Genomic DNA, 24,959 nt, shown 5'->3' on the forward strand with positions numbered 1-24,959 from the left:
GTTTTACCATTGTTATAAAGGGTTTTTCTTTTCTACGTCATTGAAATATGTTTTTACGTTTAGGAATAGCACGCAAAACCTCTACTTTTCGCGAGTGTTTTTGCCTAGAATTTTCACTCATGAATTACATGAAATTGTAGTAACTTTAAACATAAAAAGTAAATCCACTCACGGGTAGGCACAGGCTATGAAACTTATAATGTTGAAGCCTGAGTTGGGACGTGATAAACGGTGTTGCATAAGCCGTAGCTAGATTTCAGAGTCACTTGGACGTTAGGTAATTCAAATAATAAAAAACTCGTCCGCAGGTAGGATAGTAAGGATAGGGAAGGTAAATGTGAAAAATACATCACCAACACCTGGACCAATTTTTGACTGAACATTTTCTGCAAATGCCTTGACACTGTTCCGTGTCTGTCTGTTGTGCTGGTCGGGATTGTGGAAGCGTCTGTGGAAGCGCAGGGCTGATCACCTACCTTCATATTATAAAAAAATCAAAAAAACATTGCATCGATTTTATGCAGTGTCCTATGCACCATTGGGTACGGAAAATGTCAGTACTAGTAGTATTATTTTTCCGAACGGAAAATATTTCGAATTCGGTTTTTTTTTTGGGTTTCTCGAAAGCAAAAAACGCCCGTGTGCTGGCCGTCTCAAAGTGGAAATTTACCATAACTTAAAAGCTTGGAATGGTACTTCTAACGATTTTCGTGGAAGTTGTATTTTTTACCATAAGTAGCGTTGTTAGTAATTACATAATATTTGACCCGTTTCAATAAAATACGGCGAGGTACGTTCCGACAAGTTTTAGGATCATTGGCCGCTCCTACCAGAGGCTTTTGGTCACTTTTTATTTGACGAATATAACTGCGTTCTGTATTTCAATAATGCAGGAACGTATTTCATTCATTATTGAAAAATAAAATCAATACGAACACGTTCTCATTAGTGGTAAGAACTTAATTTTAAATATCAAAGTTTAAAAAAATTCAACATTTAGAGATTTTTTTTATAGGTGAGAGTTGCATTTATTATTTTATGTACAAACTTTGTACATTGAGATGTTTTGGACGCTTTGAGATGCTTTGGATATTTGGACATGTGGAACGCATGAGTGAGGAAAGAACGGTTAAACAAATTTACGAGGCAAATGTAGTTGGAAAAAGTAGCAGAGGAAGACCGAGGAAAACCTGGCACAATCAGGTATGTCAAATACTTGAAAGCGGCCGGGTCAGGAGTCGTAATAATCGTCGGGTATGTATGAGGAGATGCATAAATGTAGAAGAGGCGAAGAATGTTTGCAAAGACAGGGTGGTGTGGCGTTCGATTCTCTCTGCCTACCCCTGCGGGGAAGCGGTGTGATGGTTAATTAGTTGGTTTTTAGCTTTGTATATAGATCAATTAGTGGATGTTTGTAACTTGTAGCTTAAACGCTTTTTAATTTACTCTGTGGGATAATCAAGTGTGGGCCAATCAGGAACTTCTTGGCATTTGCTCATTGCTTGGAGAAACCACTAAAAACTCCTCAAGAAAAACCGGATTGTTTACTGTCATCAAAAGAGTTTCTGCTCAATAAAAAGCTTCTTTCATCTCACCATAAATAAATGTCTAGTAAAATTCTAGTGAATTTGTGATTTGAACAATATATATATATCGTAGTCATACAGGAGAAAGTGACCAAGTGCATTTGTTCTCAAAAACGTGATCATTGACTATTTGATATCTTAATAATAAATAATAAACCCTTACCGCACCCCAATGGTGCATAGGGCACTGTGTCATATTAACGCAGTGTTATCTAAATCGTTTACACATGAAGGAAAGGGGATCAGCCCTCCGCTTCAGGTACCAGTCCATGGTAATATTGAATAAATATTACAGTGAAAAAATCACTTTTATTTATTTTACCCCCCTTGGGAATCGAACCCGGGACCTCCAGAACGGTAGCCGTGCGTGCTGACCTTACACTACGGAGGCGGACTAAATGATATCTTACTAGCTTAATATTGCCCTGAAAAAAATCCTAATGGATTTTATACTTGGAAGTATAATATATTGACTTGTTAAAAATGACTAAATGCATTGATGTTTATTTTGTTGCCAAGCAAAAGTCACTTAAATGGCCCTCCTGAACATTTTACGTTATATTAGTTGGTCACTTTCTCCTGTACGACTACGATATATAAAAGGTAATTTTACCCTACTCCGGTTCTGTTTCTTCAATCAAATTCACATCACGCGAAAGACAGGGAAACGTGATAAGGAAAGAGATGGATGGATCTTTGTATCTACGTCTTTGGAGGCTGAAATATTACCTAAATTAAATGGAGTATAAGAAATATGTTATAAAAACTCAGTTACGAAATTTCGGCGAATCGAGACCCGCTACTAAAGAATCGTAGGGTGTTAAGTTTTACGAGTGCTTTTTAATGACACACTTGAGTTTATTATATTTGTAAATGTATTTAAACTGTGTGCAAACATCGCAAACTCCAAATGGCATTTTTATTTTGTATATTAAAAGTATTTTTAACTTTGTGGTATGGTAATATAACACTCTCCTTATCATTAACTTTGTGTAATGGCACTTATTCGTGACTGCCGGTCTCGGAATAACCTTTCCATCGTCAGGTCATTAAAATAAAATTATTACGGTTTGACATTTGTACAAAAAAAAAAGGTATTTTTAGTATGAAATTATTAATTTTAATTAATTAAACGTGGTTTAAAATGTAAAAAAAGTCAGTACACCTCCGTAGTGTAATGGTTAGCACGCTCAGCTACCACACTGGAGGTCCCGGTTTTGATTCCCAGGGGGGGTCAAATGAATAAAAGTGATTTTTCACTGATAACAAGTGATATTTATTCAACTGGTAGCTAATGCGGAGGGCTGATCGCCTTTCCTTCATTTCTTAACGATCAAGATAACACAGCGTTTATATGATGCGGTGCCCTATGCACCATTCATATATATATATATATATATATATATATATATATATATATATATATATATATATATATATATATATATATATATATATATATATATATATATATTATTCACATCTTACCATAGATGAAGTCTGGGTATTTACAGGGCTTACGACCTATGAAAGTCTATGCTGGTTTTAGTAATCACTTTACACACGTGCAACATTCACCATTCTACCACTACATGATTGACAACTACACTACTGTTTTTTTTTTAAATATAATTACATATTATTGTAACTTGTTATTAGGTATACAAGGAAAAAAATTATAAATACGCGAGTTTTTTCACAGTTATAAATCTTCTCCGTGTAAATCTTAGAAAAATGACGATACATGTATAAATCAACACTTATCTAACGAGTAATTACGTTGAATGTGTTGTATCGGGTATTCAGTCGATAGGAACTCGTCCTAATTTCGCGAGTACGCCGGCATTGGCGTTAGTGGCGCGTTCTCACGACTGCACTGATCAAACTTTCACGACTCATTTCAACACTTCGCACTCTGGGTCGATTCGCAGAACAAGAGGACAAAATTATTGTCAGATATATTGAGATTCTGTGTGATTGTGCGTCGTTAGCACATAGCCCTAGATAAGGAATTTCAAACACCAATTGACTTTAATAAAAAGATACCGAATTATTTTTTTACTTTTATTTCAGGCATCATTGCCAAACCCAAATGCGGAACTTGAAAACAAAATAGATTTTTTCCTAAAAAAAAAATGGTTTTACAAAAAGTGAACGATGAATGATAAGGAGAGTGTTATATTACCATACCACAAAGTTTACAATGCTTTTAATGTGCGAAATATCTTAAAATATTTATCTGTTTTTTTGTTTGTAAAACTTGTATGCGACCCATCATGTCATATGGGATCAAATGGAGTGCGGACACCGCAGTAACAAAAAACGCGCTAAGTGTGTCAGAAATGAAGACTCTAAGGTTCATATCTGGCAAGAGTCTACGAGATAGAATAAGGAACACCAGGATAAGAGAAGAATGCGAGATGATGTCGTTAGGTGGGGAAGACAACGAAGAAGACAATGGTATGCACATGTGAGGAGAATGGAACCATCCAAACTCCCCCACATTGCACTACACGGCAAACCCCAAAGTAGACGACTTCAAGGCAGACCACCAAAGAGATGGATTGACAGCTGGGAATCGACATCACAGGAGGCTAATCCCTCTTAAAAACAGACCATAAGGCCTACACAAGAAAAAGTATTTATTATACGTAAAATGATAAAATATATCGTAGTTGTACAAGAACAAGTGACCAACTGACAAAATGTAAAATGATCAGGAGGGCCATTTAAATCACTTTTGCTTGGCAAGAAAATAAACATCAATGCAGTTAGTCATTTTTAAGCCAATATATTATACTTTCAAGTTTAAAATCGCTTTGGGTTTTTTTCAGGGCAATATTAAGCTAGTGAGATATCAAATAGTTTATAATCACTTTTTTGTAAACTGGTCACTTGGTCACTTTCTCCTGTATGACTACAATATATAAATGCCGAAGCTGGTAAATATTTTTTCCTTTCCTTATTGCCATTGGCCCACAGTGCTTCGACCACCAAAGTTGAACTAAGAACGAACTGATCTATGAGATCAAGGTGTTGTGACAGTGTTTGGTAACACGTGTTTACATAAAAATTCACCCATGCAGTGGTGGCCAACCTTAATCATTCTGTGCGCCAATTTTTCATAAATAAATTCAGATGGGATTTTTTTTCACCTTTATGGATGTAAAATAAGGCTTGAGTTAGGATCTTGATTAAAAAATATGATACTCAATGTTGTGACACAGAGGATATATTCAACAAATTGCAACTTATGACAGTCAAATCGATATACGCTAAAACAATTAATTTACAACATTTTGAGTGTGTCCAAATACTTTTTCATAATTATGAAAAATAACTCCTATAATTGGAGATAATCCAGATTTGTGAACAAGTATTTGGATACACTCAAAATGTTGTAAATAAATTATCTGGTCAAATTATAAGCTTAAATAATAAAAATGAAAATGATATTTTCCGGCGTTTCTCACGTGTGTGATTAAAATCCAGGATTCGGACCTCACATACTAATAAAAGAGTTTCTACTCAATAAAAAGCTTCTTTTCATCTCACCAATAGATGAAGTCTCTAGTGAAGTTCTAGTGATTCAAGAACAAGGTTTCAAAAATTGGTTCATATATAATAGAACTTCCAAGAATTTGAGTAGTGTAGTTGTCAATAATGGGTAGAATTGGTGAATGTTACACGTGTGTAAAGTGATCACTTAAACCAGCCTATGACGGTCGTCAGCCAAGTAAATGCCCAGACTTCCATATTCTTCTTCATCTTTGATGAGATGTCAAAAAATAAATACAGAGATTAGTAATAAAACCCTTTGAAACAGTAGTATAGCCACAGTTTGACCACCCCTGACCTAACGTGAGAAAAATGCGTGTTGAAATTTTGGGTATGCGGAATTATCGGACATTTTAGAAATTACGTATTTGGGGTCAACCATGTCAATAAAGTGATTCTCATTAAATTTCAGAAAAAAACCTATTTAAGTATTTCATAACGTTATTTTTATACATAGTTTTTTTTTCAAATTTGATGATAAAACATTCATTCGGCATTTTGTCATCGCTTAACACAACAGGAAAGCTCTCAAATCACAATTAACACACTATGGTAAACTTCATAAAATTAACCACTTTTTTATTATTGGTTAAAACAAAGTTGTTTAATTTTTTAAATTTTATAAATTTTTTTTTTTAAACGTAGGTATTTTTACATACTGATAGTATGTAAAAATACTCACGTTTTATTTTATTTATTTACGATTTATTTTAGTAGAGTTCAACGCGTGGTCAGTTCAAAAACTTCTACAACTGGTCAAATTATTAGTTCAATAAAAACTGAAAATCATTTTTCAGGTTTACCCCAGTATGTAAAAAATCGGGAAGAATCTAACATTTATATATATATATATATATATATATATATATATATATATATAATATATATATATATATATATATATATATATATATATATATATATATATATTATATATATATATATATATATAATATATATATTATATATATATATATTTATATATATATATATATATATATATATATATATATATATATATATATATATATATATATATATATATATATATATTTATATATATATATATATATATGTATATAATATATATATATATATATATATATATATATATATATATATATATATATATATATATATATATATATATATATATATATATTATATATATATATATATATATATTATATATATATATATATATATATATATATATATATATATATATATATATATATCATGGAGATCTCTTCCGAAATTTGAACCGTGTGATGGTCAATCACGTATATTTCATATTATTTATTGATTCGGCATTAACTTTGTGGAATGACATGTTGATTTTTTTTTGTAACTAAACACGTGTATACTTTTATCTACAGGCGAAAAGTAAAACTACTTAGTAGTATGAAATGTCTGTTAGTTTTCGAAACTAGTCGTGTGTAATGAAATAAAACTCATTAAATGGTTAAACAAGTGTTTAATTACAAAAAATAACGTATATTTCATATTCTTCTTCATCTATGTTTACATCTCAATATAGATGAAGAAGAATATGGAAGTCTGGGTATTTAAAAACTTGTAACATTCACCATTCTACCCATGATTGACAACTACAGTACCTACTAAAAATTTTGGAACTTGCATATCGCTCGCTCCTTTCAACAACGTCATATAAAAAAAATTGATTTTTCAGGAGATCATTTTTAAAGTTTAAAAATACAATAAAATGAATAAAAATAAACTTTTTACTGTGCAACAGATCTTTTTAGGTAAAACCTGAATGTTTTTTCTCCATTTGAAAAATGTTTATTATATTTCAAAAAATAATTAAGCAATACCTTTTTTTCAAAATGCAAAAATAACACTTTCTGCCCTGTAGCGGGTAAATATTAAGTTTAAAATATGCCGCTTTTGCTGGGATATAGTACATTTTCTGGGCATTCTGAAAACATGCACAACTGAAAATTAACGATTTTTGATGACGTTGAAAGGAGTGAGCGATATATGTATGATATAATTCATACGAGCGAGTTTGCGCTGTACAAATAATCGTCTTCCTGGCTACATACCAACTTATCGTCTTTGTAGAATGTTGGGGTCAGCTGTTCTTGTCCTCAGGTTGTAGGTCCTTTTGTCATGGACAACGTCACCTAGGCCATGCCTTCGAACCATGTTCTCTCTATGCAGCATCTATGAATTTTTTGATCTTCCTCTAGATACCTTGCGAGGAAGATCTATTCTTATTACCTGGTTTACGACATGCTCTGTACAAATAATAATAAAAATAAATCAAATATAAATCGCTAGAGCCAGTTCCAACGATTTTACGAGCCTCTTTATAAAGCATGACGCACACGCCTTCTCGATTTTTTTTCATCTTCATAACTCAAAATTAAGAAGACCGCATTCCGCGGCCACCGCCTTCCGTCCGCCTTGCGCCCCGCCGCGGACTCGAACCGGTGCCCCCGGCTCGCCAAGTGTGTCACTGTGTCACGCCGGGCGGGACATTTGCCCGAGCCCGCTGGGTCGGCCGGGAATCCACGTGTCGTCCGTAATTTGTCGGGTCGAACGAGCCATAAATAATGAGGGTATTTCCACCCATTCGTCAAGGCATCGACTGATATGAGAATCGACTGAAATTCCGATACAACATAATATCTTAGACACTTATAATATCTACAACATTTTGAGTGTGTCCAAATACTTGCTCACAAATCTGGATTATCTCCAATTATAGGAGTTATTTTTCATATTATTCTTTGACATCTCAATATACCGTTCTGAACAGCGCCTCGTCTAACCTAACCTAACCCTTATCCGCACCCAATGGTGCATAGGGCACTGCATCGCAGTTTTATTATGATCGTTACTTATATGAAAGCAAGATGATTACTCCAGCGCTTCAGGGACCAGTCCAGGGTAATATTAAATAAATCTTAAAATTTAAAATCGCTAATTTTTATTCTCAACCCCCCCTGGGAATCGAACCCGGGGCATACAGCACGGTAGCTTAACAAGCTAACTTTTACACCACGGAGGCAGACCATTACACTATATTTAGTTTATTTAAATTTATTGTGATTTTGATAGATGATTTCGCTCATAGTATTTAAAAACTTGTAACATTCACCATTCTACCCATGATTGACAACTACAGTACCTACTAAAAATTTTGGAACTTGCATATCGCTCGCTCCTTTCAACAACGTCAGATAAAAAAAACTTGATTTTTCAGGAGATCGTTTTTAAAGTTTAAAAATACAATAAAATGAATTAAAAATAAACTTTTTACTGTGCAACAGATCTCTTTAGGTAAAACCTGAATGTTTTTTCTCCATTTGAAAAATGTTTATATTTTGTTTATAAATGTTTATAAATATGTGTGAAGGAGAGGTGTATTTACCAGTGCTTACTATTTGTTATTTTATTATTATTTTATGTTTAAGACTTTTTGTTTCTCTATTAGTGTATTTATTAGTGTATTTTTATATTAGATACTGTATATATCGTAGTCATACAGGAGAAAGTGACCAAGTGCATTTTTTTTACAAAAACGTGATCATTGACTATTTGATATCTTACTACCTTAATATTGCCCTAAAAAATCCCAAAGGATTTTAAACTTGAAAGTATCATATATTGACTAGTTAAAAATGACTAACTGCACTGATGTTTATTTTCTTGCCAAGCAAAAGTGACTTAAATGGCCCACCTAAACGTTTTACGTTTTGGTAGTTGGTCACTTTCTCCTGTACGACTACGATATGTATTATGTTAAAGGCTTTAGCCGTTCAATAAATAAATAAATAAAGAATGCATTTTGGTCATGTCAGGTTTTATTTAGACATAACTGCTACTTCCGTATGTGGTTTCCTTAACATCACTATATTCGATTGCTAATTGGTTATTTCTTTTTTCAACAGATCTCTTCATCTTCCTCTACCAATATGTCCCACCCATAGCGCCCGCGGCGACCAATCACCAAGATGGCTCTAAGGGCCGGCAAGAAGGACGTGAAGAAGTCCTCGTACTACGTCTGGTTCCTGGGCGCCCAGGAAGCCAGGAGCGCAACAGGCGCCCGGCAGGCCCTAACCGCCCTCGCGAGGCTCGAGTCCAGGGCCGCCTCCGCGGCCAACCCGGCCTCCCCGCCCACCAAGGTCACCCTCCAGGTGTCGGGCAGGGGGTTGAAGATCGTGCAGAACGTGGCCGGAAGGACCGTCAAGCACCTGCTGCCTGCGGACAGTGTGACCGAAGCTAGGTCCAAGGGGGATGCTGTGGTGTGCATACTGCTGCTATACAACCCGGCCACGAGGTAATCAAAATAATCCTCAGCATGTTTTTAACCTTTCCGGTCCGGAGGAAAAAAAAATAATCCGTAGGTTCCGAAGGGGGTACTGGCAATACCCCAAGTAAAATGCTATAAATACAGTGTTTTTACAAATTCTACTTATGCCAAAATGTTTATCATACTATTGTTATTCTATTTTATCCATAATAATTTGTTTTTTCTGCAATAAACATAATAATTTTCGAAAAAACATAGTTGCGAAGAAGTTCTCTGCGGTGATTGCATCCAATTCTAACCGAAGTTCAATCATCACTGGAGCGCTTCGGCCGGATGTTGGCCGGAACGATGCGTGCGGGGGGGGGGGTGAGGAGAGAGAGTGAAGCATACTACACAGCGTGCTTATAATTTGTCGTTATATTATGGGAAGAAAACAAAGAATGTTTACAAAATTCAGACATTAAAAAACAATATAAAAAATCACATAACGTTGAATGAACAGTTTGGACAGTGAAACTTTTTTACCTCGTGTTTATGTATCAAACATATAAATTCGTCACAAACGACACACTTTATTTTGTTTTTTTTTTGTCAGATTTGCGGGGGCAGAAATTACAGCGACCTCGTTGTGTAGGTGGATTGAAAGCTGAAGTACATGGTTTATCTAAGGGGAATTCTTCCCCCATTTCATCTGCAAATAAGCTAAATGCCTTTTGATGGAGCTTATCATTTGATTTTAATCTGCTTCGTTTTCTTGCGTTATCTGTCACGAGCTCCATGGCCAATTGTTGAATAAATTTTCTTCTCTTACTTCTGTCATTTTGTTTCCATTCTGGATTTTTTTTAAGCCGAAGAAAATAAGAATTCAATGCCACCATATCAAGGATTTCAAAAAAAAATCTAAGGTGCCATCTCCTTGTAGACCGGGCGCATGAATATTCTCTCGTCATTTTGTCTCCCAAATCAACTCCACCTTTAGTTTTGTTGTAATGCAAAATTATTTCCGGTTTTTTCTTATATCCAACGTCGACGCTTTTGTTATAAAACTCTGTCGTTAGAAGATTTACAGCAGTTTTAATTTTAGGAACATACGATACCAGGGTCATATTATTCGAAAACCCAAACAGTGAGGAAAATAACTCTCGTGAAGGAGATTTCTGAAATGCTACAGGTATTTCTCTTTTGTTGCTTCTCATTGTCCCCGTGAGAGAAAGTCCTTCCGCCATCAATGATTGTGCTAAGGCCACAGATGTGAAAAAATTGTCGACTGTAATTCCTCGTCCACTGCCAAAATACGGTGTGGCCATCTCCATCACAACTCTATGACCTTGATTCACCTCCCGTACATTGTTAATTTTGCCCGTGTAAATCTGTGCATTACAAATATATCCACTATCGGCTTCTGCCGCCACCCATATTTTTATTCCATACCTCCCTGGCTTACTTTTTATATACACCTTAAATGGGCAATTTCCCCTAAAGACAGCTAGGCGCTCATCTATTGATAAGTGGGATCCAGGTGAATAATTTATCGTGCAATTTTCCACAAACTGTTCAAAAAATAATTTTATTGCCTCATGTTTATGGCCAGACAGAGCCATCCTTTCATTTCTCGTAGCTTTGTTATCAAACCGAATTTTGCTATAAATAAACTGGAACCGGTCACGAGGCATTGCCGCTGCATAAAAGAACTGTTTAAATACTCTGTTGGTTTTCCAAAGCTCACTAATGTGTTGTTTTCTACCTCTATTTTTGCCAGATGCTGATAAAAATCCCATAAAAGCTTGTATTTCGCTTTCTGTTATTGCGTTTCCCGTAATACCTCGTTCTTCACAATATTTGTTGGTACAACGTATTATCTCAGTCATCATGGTAGGAGTAATAAAAGAAAAAAACATTTCTTTCATACTCTTTGCAGCTGCTAGTGGTCCAGCTATACCAGATGTTGATCTTATTATGTTGTGGGAATGGGTTTTTGAAGAAGGTGGAGGAATATCTGTCCATCTGTAGCCTGATTTGGAAGTGAACAAATTTTCTTCTTCATTTCTACTGTTGTCTTCTATATCTACGGACTCCACGCTGAAAGTTCTTCGATTATATAGTTATCTGTGTCGGAAACATCATCTTTATTTTCTAACCCTAAATCGCTTTCATCATCACTTAAAGATACATCAGTGTCCGTATCGTTCAGAAGTTGCTCAATCATATCATCTGTCAATTGTTTTCCACTCATTGTTAGGGTAAAGTTTATAAATATTAAAATTATGACAACTTAATTACAGTGTAAAAAGGCAGATTTTTATAAAATAAATGTAAAAATGCGATGCACCAAGAAATGTTAGTAGATAATTTGAATAATTTATAATTTTTCTTAGCAACGAGAAAAAACACTCTGTATTTGCCAAATAACGTTTGGGTATTGGAAACACAACACACACACGTGCAAACTTGGCGATGTACCACCGATAATTAAACTGTGGAGCGCTAGTAAAGAAATTGATACCCCCTTCGGAACGGGACAGTTAAACAGTATTCAAATGGTAAATACCACGTTTTTCTTAAAAACCGATTGTAACACGTCGGCTGTCTCAACTGAAAACACAGTAAGGGACATTTTTTTGTAGTACATTTTTTTGCATTTTTGGACTAAGTAGAATCTTTTCTTTCGTCTACCTATGTTGAGATGTCAAAAAATGTAAAAATAACTCATAAAATGTAAAAATAAAAGGGGACAAAACCCATATTTTTGAACAAGTATTTGGACACACTCAAAATGTTGGGTAAATGTTTTTACCACAAATAATTCACTGTGTAACTTATTGTTTGGCATTGGTAAATTTACTTTCTTCTGGATTTAAACCAATTTTTGTGTTCGTATGGGCTAACTTAAAATAGATATTACTACATATGAACATAACTTACAATCACCATTGTACCCACGATCAACCATTTTACATTCGTATAAGTATGTGACAATAATCGTTTAGCCCTACAAAGATATTTTAAGAAATAGTGGTATTTACCAAGTAAAACTTAAATAAAAAAATATATATTTATATGGACAAACTCAAAACATTGTCAGTATATGGTATACTTATATTCCAGATGTCCACTTCATGCTCACGCATATCGATGCGACTCTGAACAAACTGCCCAGGCGTTGTGTACCCAACTCCGAGCCATAGCTGGTCTAGGTCCGGAGGAAGACGACGAACCAGAAATTCCAGAAGATAACATCCCTTCGGACATAGACTCTAGAAATGACGTGGAGCTTCCGAGGTACAGCGAAAGAAACAGCTCCCGCGAAAACAGAAGCGGGTCCTACGATAACAAGATCGAAAGCAGGATAATCCCCAGAGAAGCCAGGGTCGACAGCAGGAATACGAGGAACGAATTCAGAGCTCCAAGGATTGAACACAGAGATCTAAGAACAGATCCTAGAGAAACCAGAATCGATTCTAGAGATACAAGATTAGATACCAGAGATCATATTATAGATCCTCGAGATATCAGACATGGATCACATGACAACAGAGTACCTCCTATAGAAATGAGGCTGGATCCTGAACAAGAAATCGTCGCAGAAAAGCTGGCCGCTGAACTGAGAACCAGATTGGCCGGAAGAGAACCGCTGCTGCTTCCTCCGAGAGACTACGATACCAATCGAAGGGTTCCAACAGCTGTTCCTCAAGTTGTGGCTAAGAGAAACACTCGCGCTGCTGTCGTGGGATCTTCGGCAGGATCCAGTGGGATTGGTAGTGATCTGGCTCCATCGCCAGAGAGGCCTCACACCTCCAGCGGTGAGTTTCTACTTATTTACTTCTTCTTTTTCTTAAATAAGATCTGTTGATCTGTCAAGAAAGCGACTCATGCTGTGGTGTTGACGCCCAGCTATTCATCTTTTTGATGGTCTTCCGAGAAGGCTGTGAACCGGTGGTATCTCGTTAGCAGCAATGTATGAGATCATCGATTCATTCATCCTGTTGACATTTAATACAGTTACAAGACTTTTTTTATAATTTAATTCATTTTCTAGACATTTCTACTTTACAATCTTTAAATTAATAACGCAGTTCTCTCCAATAGAGCTATTGTGCTTGGAGAGGGACTTACACTTATTATGTATTGTTTATTTTTATAGGTAATTATTTTTTTTAAGTAATTATTTTTCCTTGAATTCACATAAATATAATTGATTTAATTTAGTTTTAAGTATTTTAATGTCTTCAGTTTTTTTTCAATCGGCTCTTGTCTCTACATGATTGATCTTATGCATACCTTGTATACTAATTAAAGTTAAATATATTATTTATTTATTTATTCACACAGACGCCCAGACGGCTTTTAAAAGTAAAAATTCAAGTTACAAAAAAATATAGAGTTGTTATAAGTATTCAGACAAAAACATTCAAATACATAAAATAAAATAGCAAGAAAGTATGATCTACTTTACAAAAAATACACAAAAAGTCATAAAAAATACATAAAAAGAATAGTGAAATAATGAAAGAATGCAAAGCTGAGATAAGTATTATCGATAAAATTAAGAAAGGTGTGTTGAGATGGTTTGGACATGTAGAACGAATGAGTGAGGAAAGAACGGTAAAACAAATGTATGAGGCGAATGTTATTGATGTTTGCAAGGACAGAGTGGTGTGGCGCTCTATTCTCTCTGCTTACCCCTGCGGGGAAGCGGCGTGATAGTTAGTTAGTTAGTCATAAAAAGTCTAGCTGACAGAAACTATTGCGTAGTGCTTGTTTATAAGCAGAAAGGGAGTTGGAAAAAATGTCTGCAGGTTCACTAGTGTTACCAAGATTATGGATTCTTGGTAAGGTAACAAAATTTTGATGATTGGAGGATGGGGTAGGAATATAGAACCGATCAGTACTTCTTGTATTTTTTGGGGGTACTCTAAATTGTAAAATTATATACTAAAATAAAATTAATCTCTAAATTATAATATAATTCTCAATATTATTATATTAATATTGAAAGCATTTACTTTGTGGTTAGTCATTTTTACTTTTTTATTTTTATACAAAAAAGTTAATAATATTAGTATATAACCACTCACCGAGATTTTTATGTCTACCGGTTTTGAGACGTACCCGTCTCTTCGTCAGGACAATCACTATCACAGCATGCAAACAATACCACCCTTCTTTCTTTCTTTTGCCAACTCCATGTTTCACTTCCATACAATAGAGTTGGAACCAGGACTCCGTTGTTTATCAGTAATTATAATATATGTATAATATAAAAAAAACCCTTGTCCGTGATTAGTCCTACATAGAGTTATTTTGGGGTCAACAATGGCGCAATTAAGATGTTTCCCAGATATCAAGTGGGGTCACCAAACTGGCAGGTCAAACGTCGTTCTGATGAAATGATGAAATGAACTTTGTTTTAGGCTACACAGCGATTTGAGCACGTAATAAGATGCTTTAAACAAAGCGATGAAGAATAATCACAACGGTATTTCAATCATTATAATAATGTATCAGATACTAAAGCGAACCGTTAGCGAGATTTTTAGAAAATCGTTTCGATCGCCGTACGAATAATTGGTTATATTATATTATAATGTTCGCCTCCGTAGTGTATTGGTCAGCACGCTTGGCTACCGTTCTGGAGGTCCCGGGTTCGATTCCCAAGGGGGGTAAAATAAATATTAGTGTTTTTTTCACTGTAATATTTATTCAATATTACCATGGACTGGTACCTGAAGCGAAGGGCTGATCACCATTCCTTCATGTGTAAACGATCAAGATAACACTGCGTTAATATGACACTGTGCCCTATGCACCATTGGGGTGCGGATGAGGGTTTTATTATTATTATTTATTTAATGTTGTTTTTATTGTGCATTGCGCAACGAATACAATAAAAAGTGGTTAAAACAAAGTTGTTTTTTTTTAAATAAAGTTTCAAATTACGAAGTTCATTAAGATTTGTTACCTCTTAGTTACACAATTTTTCTTCTTCCTTCTTACATAATACATCTTTGAATCTGTCTGTTTCGTAGTAACGAGTAGTTGTTTGCATGCTGGTTTAGTAATTGTCCTGACGAAGAGCAGGGTACGTCTCGAAACTAGTACTAGAGCAAGGAAGAAGACATCATATTTAAAGCGATCTCTTAAAATTGCAGGTTGTAAGCCCTGTAAATACCAGGACTTTCATATTCTTCGTCTATGTTGAGATGTCAACGTGATATTCTCTTCCAGAGTTTACAACTTATGACTTTTAACACATCCTGTTAGTTACAATACAAAATACAATATGTTGTTTGATGTTTTTTATGTCAGGCGTCAAGAGTGTTGGATCAATCAATGACTGCCATTGGATATTGCTTTGAAGTAATTTTTTATACAATGACTTTTAATATCTGATGCTAAGTATAGTCTAAACCACACATTCCCAAACTTTTATGCTCCGAAGACCACTTGTATTTTTATAGTGTGTTCGGTAAAACCCCGCGTATCTAATATAGAATTTTCCTAAACTTATCAATTCAAGCGTATTTCAGCGGCTGACACAGTTTTGTTCAACCTGACGAACAAAAAAAGTCTGCGCAAAGCTTTTGGTACAATCTGGACAGCACGATGAATGTTGTAGTGTATAAAGTGGACACTTTAGTCAGCCAAGTGCCAGGTCGTAAGCCTTAGGATGCTCAGAATTCCATCTTCTTTCGTATTAAAACGATAGATGCTTCGTCCTATGTTGAGATACCTGTAATATACAATATTTATTACGTTTGTGTTTTAATTGTTCAATCAAACACAGATTTTTTGAGTCTAAGTTGTATTTTACTGTTAAAAAACATATAAACAAAAAAAACATCTACTGAGCGGTATTTTATTTATTATTTAAAAAAAAATAAACACTTGTAATAAACCACTTAATGAGTTTTATTCACAACATTTTGTGTGTTCAAACACTTGTTCACAAAATCGGGATTATCTCCAATTACAGGAGTTATTTTCATATTATTTTTTTACAATATGACGGTCGTCAGCCCTGTCAATGCCCAGACTTCCATATTCTTCTTCGCCTTTGATGAGATGTCAAAAAATAATATGGGTTTTATTTGTATTATACATGACTAGTTTCGAAAACTTACAGATGTTTACATCTACAGGTGAAAATTCAAACTAACCAGCAAAAAATATTTAGGGGTATATATATAGAGGTTGACAGGGTAATAAATATAGGGAGGACGGGGGTTAAGGAACTAGATTTTTTGTAACATAACACATTATATAAACACAGTGTTATCTTGATCGTTAACACATGAAGGAAAGGTGATCAGCCCTCCGCTTCAGGTACCAGTCCAGGGTAATATTGAATAAATATTACAGTGAAAAAATCACTTATATTTATTTGACCCCCCCCCCTGGGAATCGAACCCGGGACCTCCAGAACGGTAGCTGAGCGTGCTGACCATTACACTACGGAGGCGGACAAATATAGTATATATAAATAGAAAAAAGTTCCAAGAAAATGAGTAGTTTGGTTGTTAATCATGTGTAGAATTGGTGAATGTTACACGCGTGTAAAGTGATCACTTATACCAGCCTATGACGGTCGTAAGCCCCGTAATAGCCCAGACTTTCATATTCTTCTCCATCTTTGTTGAGATGTCAAAAAATAATATACATTTCATTAAATTATTTTAGAAAATGTTTGCTTTGAGATATTCAACTTCGAATATTCGGCGTCCTGATAATGCTGTTAATCTCACGGTTAGACCTGGCCATAGCTGTACTACAAAGCTTCAGCTAGGTACATCATTAACATATATAAATGCGCCTAGGCTTTTGGGTCAGTTTTTCACACTCAGATTAGATCATGGGTCATGATCAACCTATTCAGCAGCCAGGCCAGATTTTAGAAATGACATTTTACACCGGGCCTTAAAACAAAATTTCTTCTATGTATAACATATATGTATTTATGTATATATAAATATAATTTTTGTCCGCCTCCGTAGTGTAATGGTCAGCACGCTCGGCTACCGTTTTGGAGGTCCCGGGTTCGATTCCCAAGGGGGGTAAAATAAAATATAAGTGATTTTTTCACTGTAATATTTATTCAATATTACCATGGACTGGTACCTGAAGCGGAGGGCTGATCACCTTTCCTTCATGTGTAAACGATCAAGATAACACTGCGTTTATATGACACAGTGCCCTACGCACCATTGGCGAGCGGATAAGGGTTTTATTATTATTGTTATTATATATATATATATAAATATATATATATATATATATATATATATATATATATATATATATATATATATATATATATATATATATATATATATATATATATATATATATATATGTAATAAAATAACTAGGTACCTACCTATACATTTTATTAAGTACTTACAAAAAGTACCTACATAAAACAGTTCTACCACCAGATGCCGCATGCGTCGCTCAGAATAAAACAAAAGACTTCCGATAATATTTATTAACTGTCAGAATCAGATAGATAGATAGATAGATAGATATAAAAATTATTATAAAGATAAATTAAGAATAAACTTTAATTACAAAGCAACACATTGTTTATTTTATTATTATACACCCACTTTACATATTATTTACACTTAATTTTCAAAAGGAAAATATTCCCACGTTATAAAACGACAATTTTGTTAAATGGAAATGGATTATGAAACATTAGATGTATTAAAACAATTACTACAATATGTTCGGAGTGAGAGAGAAAAATTAGAAGATGATCAAAGAAAACGATTAGAAGATAATCAAAGAAGACGTGGAAATCTAAGAACTAGTGATAAAATTAAAGATAAAAGTCCATGTAAGATTTGTGAAAATTTAAATAAGGGAACTCGATATCACCCTGAAGCAACGTGCTGGTTTAAAACAAAGGAGGATGATAAGATTGATAATAAAAATGAAGATTTATAAATTACACAGAAACAGTGCTTGAAGAATGAAAATAAAAATAATGTGGAAAAAATTTCTACAAAATATAAAATAAAATATACTCCAGAAAAGAAGAATTTCGAAGCAGATTGTATGAGCAGGAATCCAGTAATAGAATCGAAGGAAAATGCAAATGAACAATTAAAAGTTGTAAATTTGGTTAAATTAGAAGATAATTTAAAAGATCAGAATAAAAATAAAGACATACAAAGAACACAGAAACAGTGCTTGAAAAATGAAAATAAAAATAAAGTAGAAAAAACTTCTACGCAAGATAAAATAAAATATTCTCCAGGAAAGAAGAATTTAGAAGTAGATTGTCTAAGCAGGAATCCAGTATTAAACTCGAATGAAAATGCAGATGAACAATTAAAAGTTGTAAATTCGGTTAAATTAGAAGATACTTTAAGAGATCAGAATAAAAATGAAGGAATTCAAAAGAAAAAAACAAATGGATTAAAAAAAAACTGTGTCTACTTTAAAAGGGTTAAGAAAAAAAAAAAAAAGAAAGAAAAAAAAAAGAACGGAGAAAAGAAAAAAAAAACTTTATCATATCACTAAACTTATACCAGTCCCTTCACTACAAGGAGATGATCCGGAGGACGAGTGAAAATTTTACTATGAATTTTCATCCCCAAGGGGGGAGATGTAATAAAATAACTAGGTACCTACCTATACATTTTATTAAGTACTTACAAAAAGTACCTACATAAAACAGTTCTACCACCAGATGCCGCATGCGTCGCTCAGAATAAAACAAAAGACTTCCGATAATATTTATTAACTGTCAGAATCAGATAGATAGATAGATAGATAGATATAAAAATTATTATAAAGATAAATTAAGAATAAACTTTAATTACAAAGCAACACATTGTTTATTTTATTATTATACACCCACTTTACATATTATTTACACTTAATTTTCAAAAGGAAAATATTCCCACGTTATATATATATATAAATATTTATTTATATATATATATATATATATATATATATATATATATATATATATATATATATATACATATATATATATATATATATATATATATATATATATATATATATATATATATATATGTATATATATATATAAATATTTATATATATATATATATATATATATATATATATATAAATATTTATATATATATATATATATATATATATATATATATATATATATATATATATATATATATATATATATATATATATATATATATATATATATATATATATATATATATATATATATATATATATATATATATACATATATTTATATATATATATAAATATATATTTTTATATATATATATATATATATATATATATATATATATATATATATATATATTTATATATATATATATATATAGAATTATTAAAATGTGCCACAAAGTATCTGCGAAAAACATTCAAGATATAATATGATATTTTCACTTGAACTGAAAGTGAAAAACCGTTCCCGCATTATAATTCAAACACCATTGTAATCTGGTCTGTACATAGGAAGAGATGAACATGTACTGGTGAGACATTCCTCCCAAATCAGATATAACCTCCGAGGCAAATTAAAAGAAATAATTGCTTCAGAATAGAATGTAATTAGGTACTGAAGCAAGCGAGTTATCTGAGAATCTTACTCGCGAGGGTAACTCGAGTTGTTCCTATATACTTATGGTACACCTACTATCTACTCATGTTCGCCTGGTATCAGACGAAACTGACTGACTGATAAATGACTGAAACTATGACAATTTTATGACTTTGAATTTGTGTTTTACTTGGTAAATACCACTATTTTTTTTTAAATCTATTGGTACACGTGTTTCGATGTATTCCGCATCATTTTCAAATACCGTGGAAACAAAAGATGCGGAATACACCGAAACACGTGTGACAATAGATTTTAAGAAACATCGGTATTTACCGAGTAAAACTTTAATTAAAAATAATAAAATTGTCATATCGCTCACTCCTTTCAACGTCATAAATCAACAAACTTGATTTTTCAGGAGATCGTTTTTAAAGTTTGAACATTTTATTGTGCAACAGATCTTTTTAGGTAAAACCTGAATGTTTTTTCTCCATTTGAAAAATATTTAGTATATTTAAAAAAATAATCAAACAATACCTTTTCTTCAAAATGCAAATACAACACTTTCTGCCCTGTAGCGGGTAAATATTAAGTTGAAAATTTGGCGCTTTTGCTGGGATAAAGCACATTTTCTGGGCATTTCGAAAACATGCACAACTAAAATTTGACGATTTTTGATATATGACGTTGTTGAAAGGAGTTAGCGATATGTCACAACGAGTGTCCGAAGACAATAAATATAATTTTGTATTGTTTATTTATATCCAAATACGAGTTTCTTTTATATTGGTTTTAAGCCTATTATTAAATAATGGACTTTCGGCTTTAACAGTCACCCCCTCCCTACAATTAGCCCGTTATATCAAGGTTTCATTGTATTGTGAATAAAATTTAAAAATTCATAAAATTGATGTATTAGTTTTAAATCATACACAGATTTTTTGAGTCCACTTAGATGTATTTTACTAACAAAAACACATAAAAAATAAAATTGTGACAATTGTTTCGCCTAGATATGGCATTTTCAAACAAATGTGAAGATCAAATCGACTGACGGTCCTTGACGGACTCACAATATTAATTGTTTAAGTTTTTGTTAGTAAAATGCAACTTAGTGGACTCAAAAATTCTGCGTTTCATTCAAAATTAGTACATCAATTAAAATAGAGTTCTACAAATTAAACGCCAAATCAATAAATAAATAAAATTAAAAATACAACATAAAATTGACTTAACATATTTTATTAGTACGTTTTTTTGAGCATGTTTTGTGTCTTGTTATGCAGTTTTTTCGGTTTGAACTCAATTAACACTTCGCATTCCGAATGTGTCCTTGGCATTTAGGAAGCTGTCTTCTTGTACAATCTTCGTAAAGGTCATCGGGAGGTTTTTGCTTGGTGATCTCACTTGACAATGCTTTTACTCTGGCATCAAAAGGATTCCTCTGAAGTTATCTTGGGTGATTGCGTCGATATTTTTTGTTGGTGATTTTTTTTTCTTTAAAAAAAAACTTAACTTAAGTAAATAACATATTATTGTTTTATCCTGTTGACTACCGAAATCCGATATATCGGCTTTCAGTATTCTGGCGAGAAATACCGGATCCGTCTGGTCTGACGTCATGATTTATAAAAGTATCAGATATATTTTAGATAGTATGTTAGGGATTCCTTCAGGGTTGTTCAAAAAATTTCAAATCATATAATTTTTTTTTAAAAAAGATATATATTTGTGTTTTTATTTTTTATTATTTACACAAATATTTCAATTTCATACTATTTCTGTAAGCCTGAGCGGCTCATTATTAGAAATAGGTATCAAATTATGGTAGAGTGGGTCCGAACCGAGAAACTCTGACTCAAGAATCCGCGACGCTAACCGCGGGACCACAACCCGACACAATAATGTTATTTATTTATTTATTTCAATAAGTTTAACATCGATATTTAGAATAAAATGACCTTCTCTAATTTTAATATACATATAATTTTAAATTACAAAAATGTGCCCTCACTGAGTTTTTCCGTGCCGAGGGCACAAAACTTATGTCAAGTCAATGAATCATATCATGCTGTCTCATTTTTTAAACATTTTTTAGAGGAGGTGGGTAATGTATAAAGATGCCCTACGCAGATATCTCGAGTGTAAAGGAATACATCACAAATGTGGTACATACCGTAATAAAAATACAGAATTGAACATTAAGAAGTGAATTATGAGCCATTAAAATCAATGATTTACAGTTAAATATGGAGAGAACGACAATTATTTTAGAAAATTCGAACAAACGACACTGAGAAATATTGCATCAGCGATTTGACATTAATTGATTCTGCAGTCACTTTGGGACCGTCAAGATCCATCCATTTTTACATCAATCTTCTTCTTGTTCTTCTTCTTCTTCTTTGTCAGCCATCTCTCCACTGCTGGATGTAGGCCTCTTCCAATTTTTTTCCAGACTTCTCTCGTTTCGGCTTTCTCAATCCACTTATGTACAACATTTTTCTCTACTATTACCCCCGTCGCGGTTAGTCAGTGGATTAATTTAAATGTTACTTCGCTTATACCATTATTCTTAAAATCTATTGCGACACGTGTTTCGACGCATTCTTCACATGCGTACGGTGTTTGAAAATAATGTGGATAGAAATACGCGCGTTGGAATGTAACGTTGTGTCAAAATAAATGCAATCGATTAGTAACTTTAGAATATTTCATCTTCTTGGTATAAGTCGTGTGGCCTGTTTTAAGAGGGATTAGCCTCCTGTGTGTCGATTGCCAACTGTCAATCCATCTCTTTGCTGGTCTTCCCGGGATTTCTCTACCTTGGCCTTGGCCGTGCAGTGCAATGTGGGGGAGTCTGGATGGTTCCATTCTCCTCACATGCGCATACCATTGTTTTCTCCGTCGCCTTCCCCACCTAACGACATCTTCGATCTCGCATATTTCTCTTATCCTGGTGTTCCTTATTCTATCTCGTAGACTCTTCCCAGATATGCTCCTGAGATTCTTCATTTCTGACACTCTTAGCGCGTTTTTTGTTACTACGGTGTCCGCTCTGCATTTGATCCCATATGTCACTATGGATCGCACACAATTTAGTTTCATTATAATATTTTTAATTAACGAATTTTCTTTCTTTTTTTATATCTCAAAAAAAAATTATTACTTTCTGGTGAACGATTTCATTGAAGTGAAAATGGCTATTTTTTCTTATTTTATAGTCATTTCACTGAGTGCCCTAAAGACTTAAACAATATATACTATTAAGTTGTTATTCGAACTCACCGATATTATCTTCTATATAAAGTGAACATGAAACACATATATTGTGATTACAAGTCGCACAATATCCTAACCCTTTCACGCTTAAAGTTAAAAGAAAACACTTTCAAATAATAATAACCATATGATGTTTTTTTTCGGGATATAGATCTACTTGCTATTTCAACATGTTTTATTTTGTCAATGACCACTTTCTCATTACGTACATCATCAGACTCGAAAATGTTATACTTGGCTATTAAAATGTTAAATTTGGCAAAAAAATAGTACTGGAGGCCCCGGGTTCGATTCGCAGGGGGGGGTCAAATAAATATCAGGGATTTTTTTCATACTAATGTTTATTCAATATTACCCTGGACTGGTACCTAAAAGGAGGGCTGATCACCTTTCCTTCGTGTGTTCACGATCAAGATAACACTGCGTTTGTATGATGCAGTGCCCTATGCACCATCGGGTGCGAATGAGGGTTTAAAAATATATATATCGTAGTTGTACGGGAGAATGTGACCAACTAACAAAACGTAAAATGCTCAGGAGGGCTTTTTAAGTCACTTTTGCTTGGCAAGAAAATAAGCATCAATGCAGTTAGTCATTTTTAAAAAGTCAATATATTATACTTCCAAGTTTAAAATCCTTTGGGATTTTTTCAGGGCAATATTAGGCTATTAAGATATCAAATCGTCAATGATCAGGTTTTTTTTTAAAAATGCACTTGGTCACTTTCTCCTGTATGACTACGATATATGCAAAATTATTTATTTATTAAGCAGTAAATTGACTTTTTTTTTATTATTAGATTAAAACCAATATTTTTAGCTTTTCCACTTTTTTATTTGACCAGCGACCGGGTTTCGTCGTTACCGACATCATCAGACCGATGATGTCGGTAACGACGAAACCCGGTCGCTGGTCAAATAAAAAAGTGGAAAAGCTAAAAATATTGGTTTTAATCTAATAATAAATTAAAAATGCAATTCCATCACGAAGTGTCAGTGGATAATATAAATCTATTAAAAAGTAAATTGACGTTTTTATAAGTGTCTCATTTTCGCAAGTGTGCCGAAGGGGTTAGCGCGTAGCATTGTCGGGTTGTGAGAAGTGGAGCACCTGCTTCCCGCTACGAATTGGCGGCAGGTAGGAAAGCCGGTTGCTCGCCATTCAGGTGTGCGGAACGACTTGTCCAGGCAATATATTACTTTCTCGTCGCGGAGGAATGTCGAGAAAGCAGGGACGTTCGCGCATTATCGTATTGTGCAGTGTGCGAACACCTTAATGCATGTATCCCTATGTCTATTTATCACACGAAAGTAGGTACTCGCATGCAGGATGCTTTTTTAATGACTTGTAATTATTTACAACATTTTGAGTGTGTCCAAATACTTAGTATGGATTATCTCCAATTAAAGGAGTTATCTTTCATATTATTTTTGATGAGATGTCAAAAATTTTCTGCTCAATAAAAAGTTTCTTTTCATCTCACCAATAGATGTCTCTAGTGAAGTTCTAGCGATTCAAGAAAAACGTTTCTAAGTTGGTTCATATATCGCTCACTCCTTTCAAGAACGTCATATATCAAAAAACGTTCAATCAATTTTCAGTTGTGCATGTTTTCGGAATGCCCAGAAAATGTACTATATCCCTGCAAAAGCGGCATATTTTTAATTTAATATTT

At 33.6% G+C, this 24,959-nt stretch overlaps 1 protein-coding gene across 1 annotated transcript in view; it reads left to right on the top strand.

Annotated features, from left to right (window-relative positions):
- Positions 1 to 24,959, top strand: part of LOC148299886 (uncharacterized) — a 66,736-nt gene that overhangs the window by 22,946 nt on the left and 18,831 nt on the right. Inside the window, exons 2-3 of the mRNA XM_088275529.1 lie at positions 9,068 to 9,456; positions 12,535 to 13,229. Of these exons, the coding sequence (XP_088131655.1) occupies positions 9,131 to 9,456; positions 12,535 to 13,229 (1,021 nt within the window). The 5' untranslated portion in view covers positions 9,068 to 9,130. The remainder of the gene's footprint in view (positions 1 to 9,067; positions 9,457 to 12,534; positions 13,230 to 24,959) is intronic.

This window comes from Brachycentrus maculatus, unplaced genomic scaffold (genome assembly GCF_059751285.1).
Source record: "Brachycentrus maculatus isolate JH-2025_06_01 unplaced genomic scaffold, ASM5975128v1 h1tg000905l, whole genome shotgun sequence".
Classification (NCBI taxonomy): Eukaryota; Metazoa; Arthropoda; class Insecta; order Trichoptera; family Brachycentridae; genus Brachycentrus; species Brachycentrus maculatus.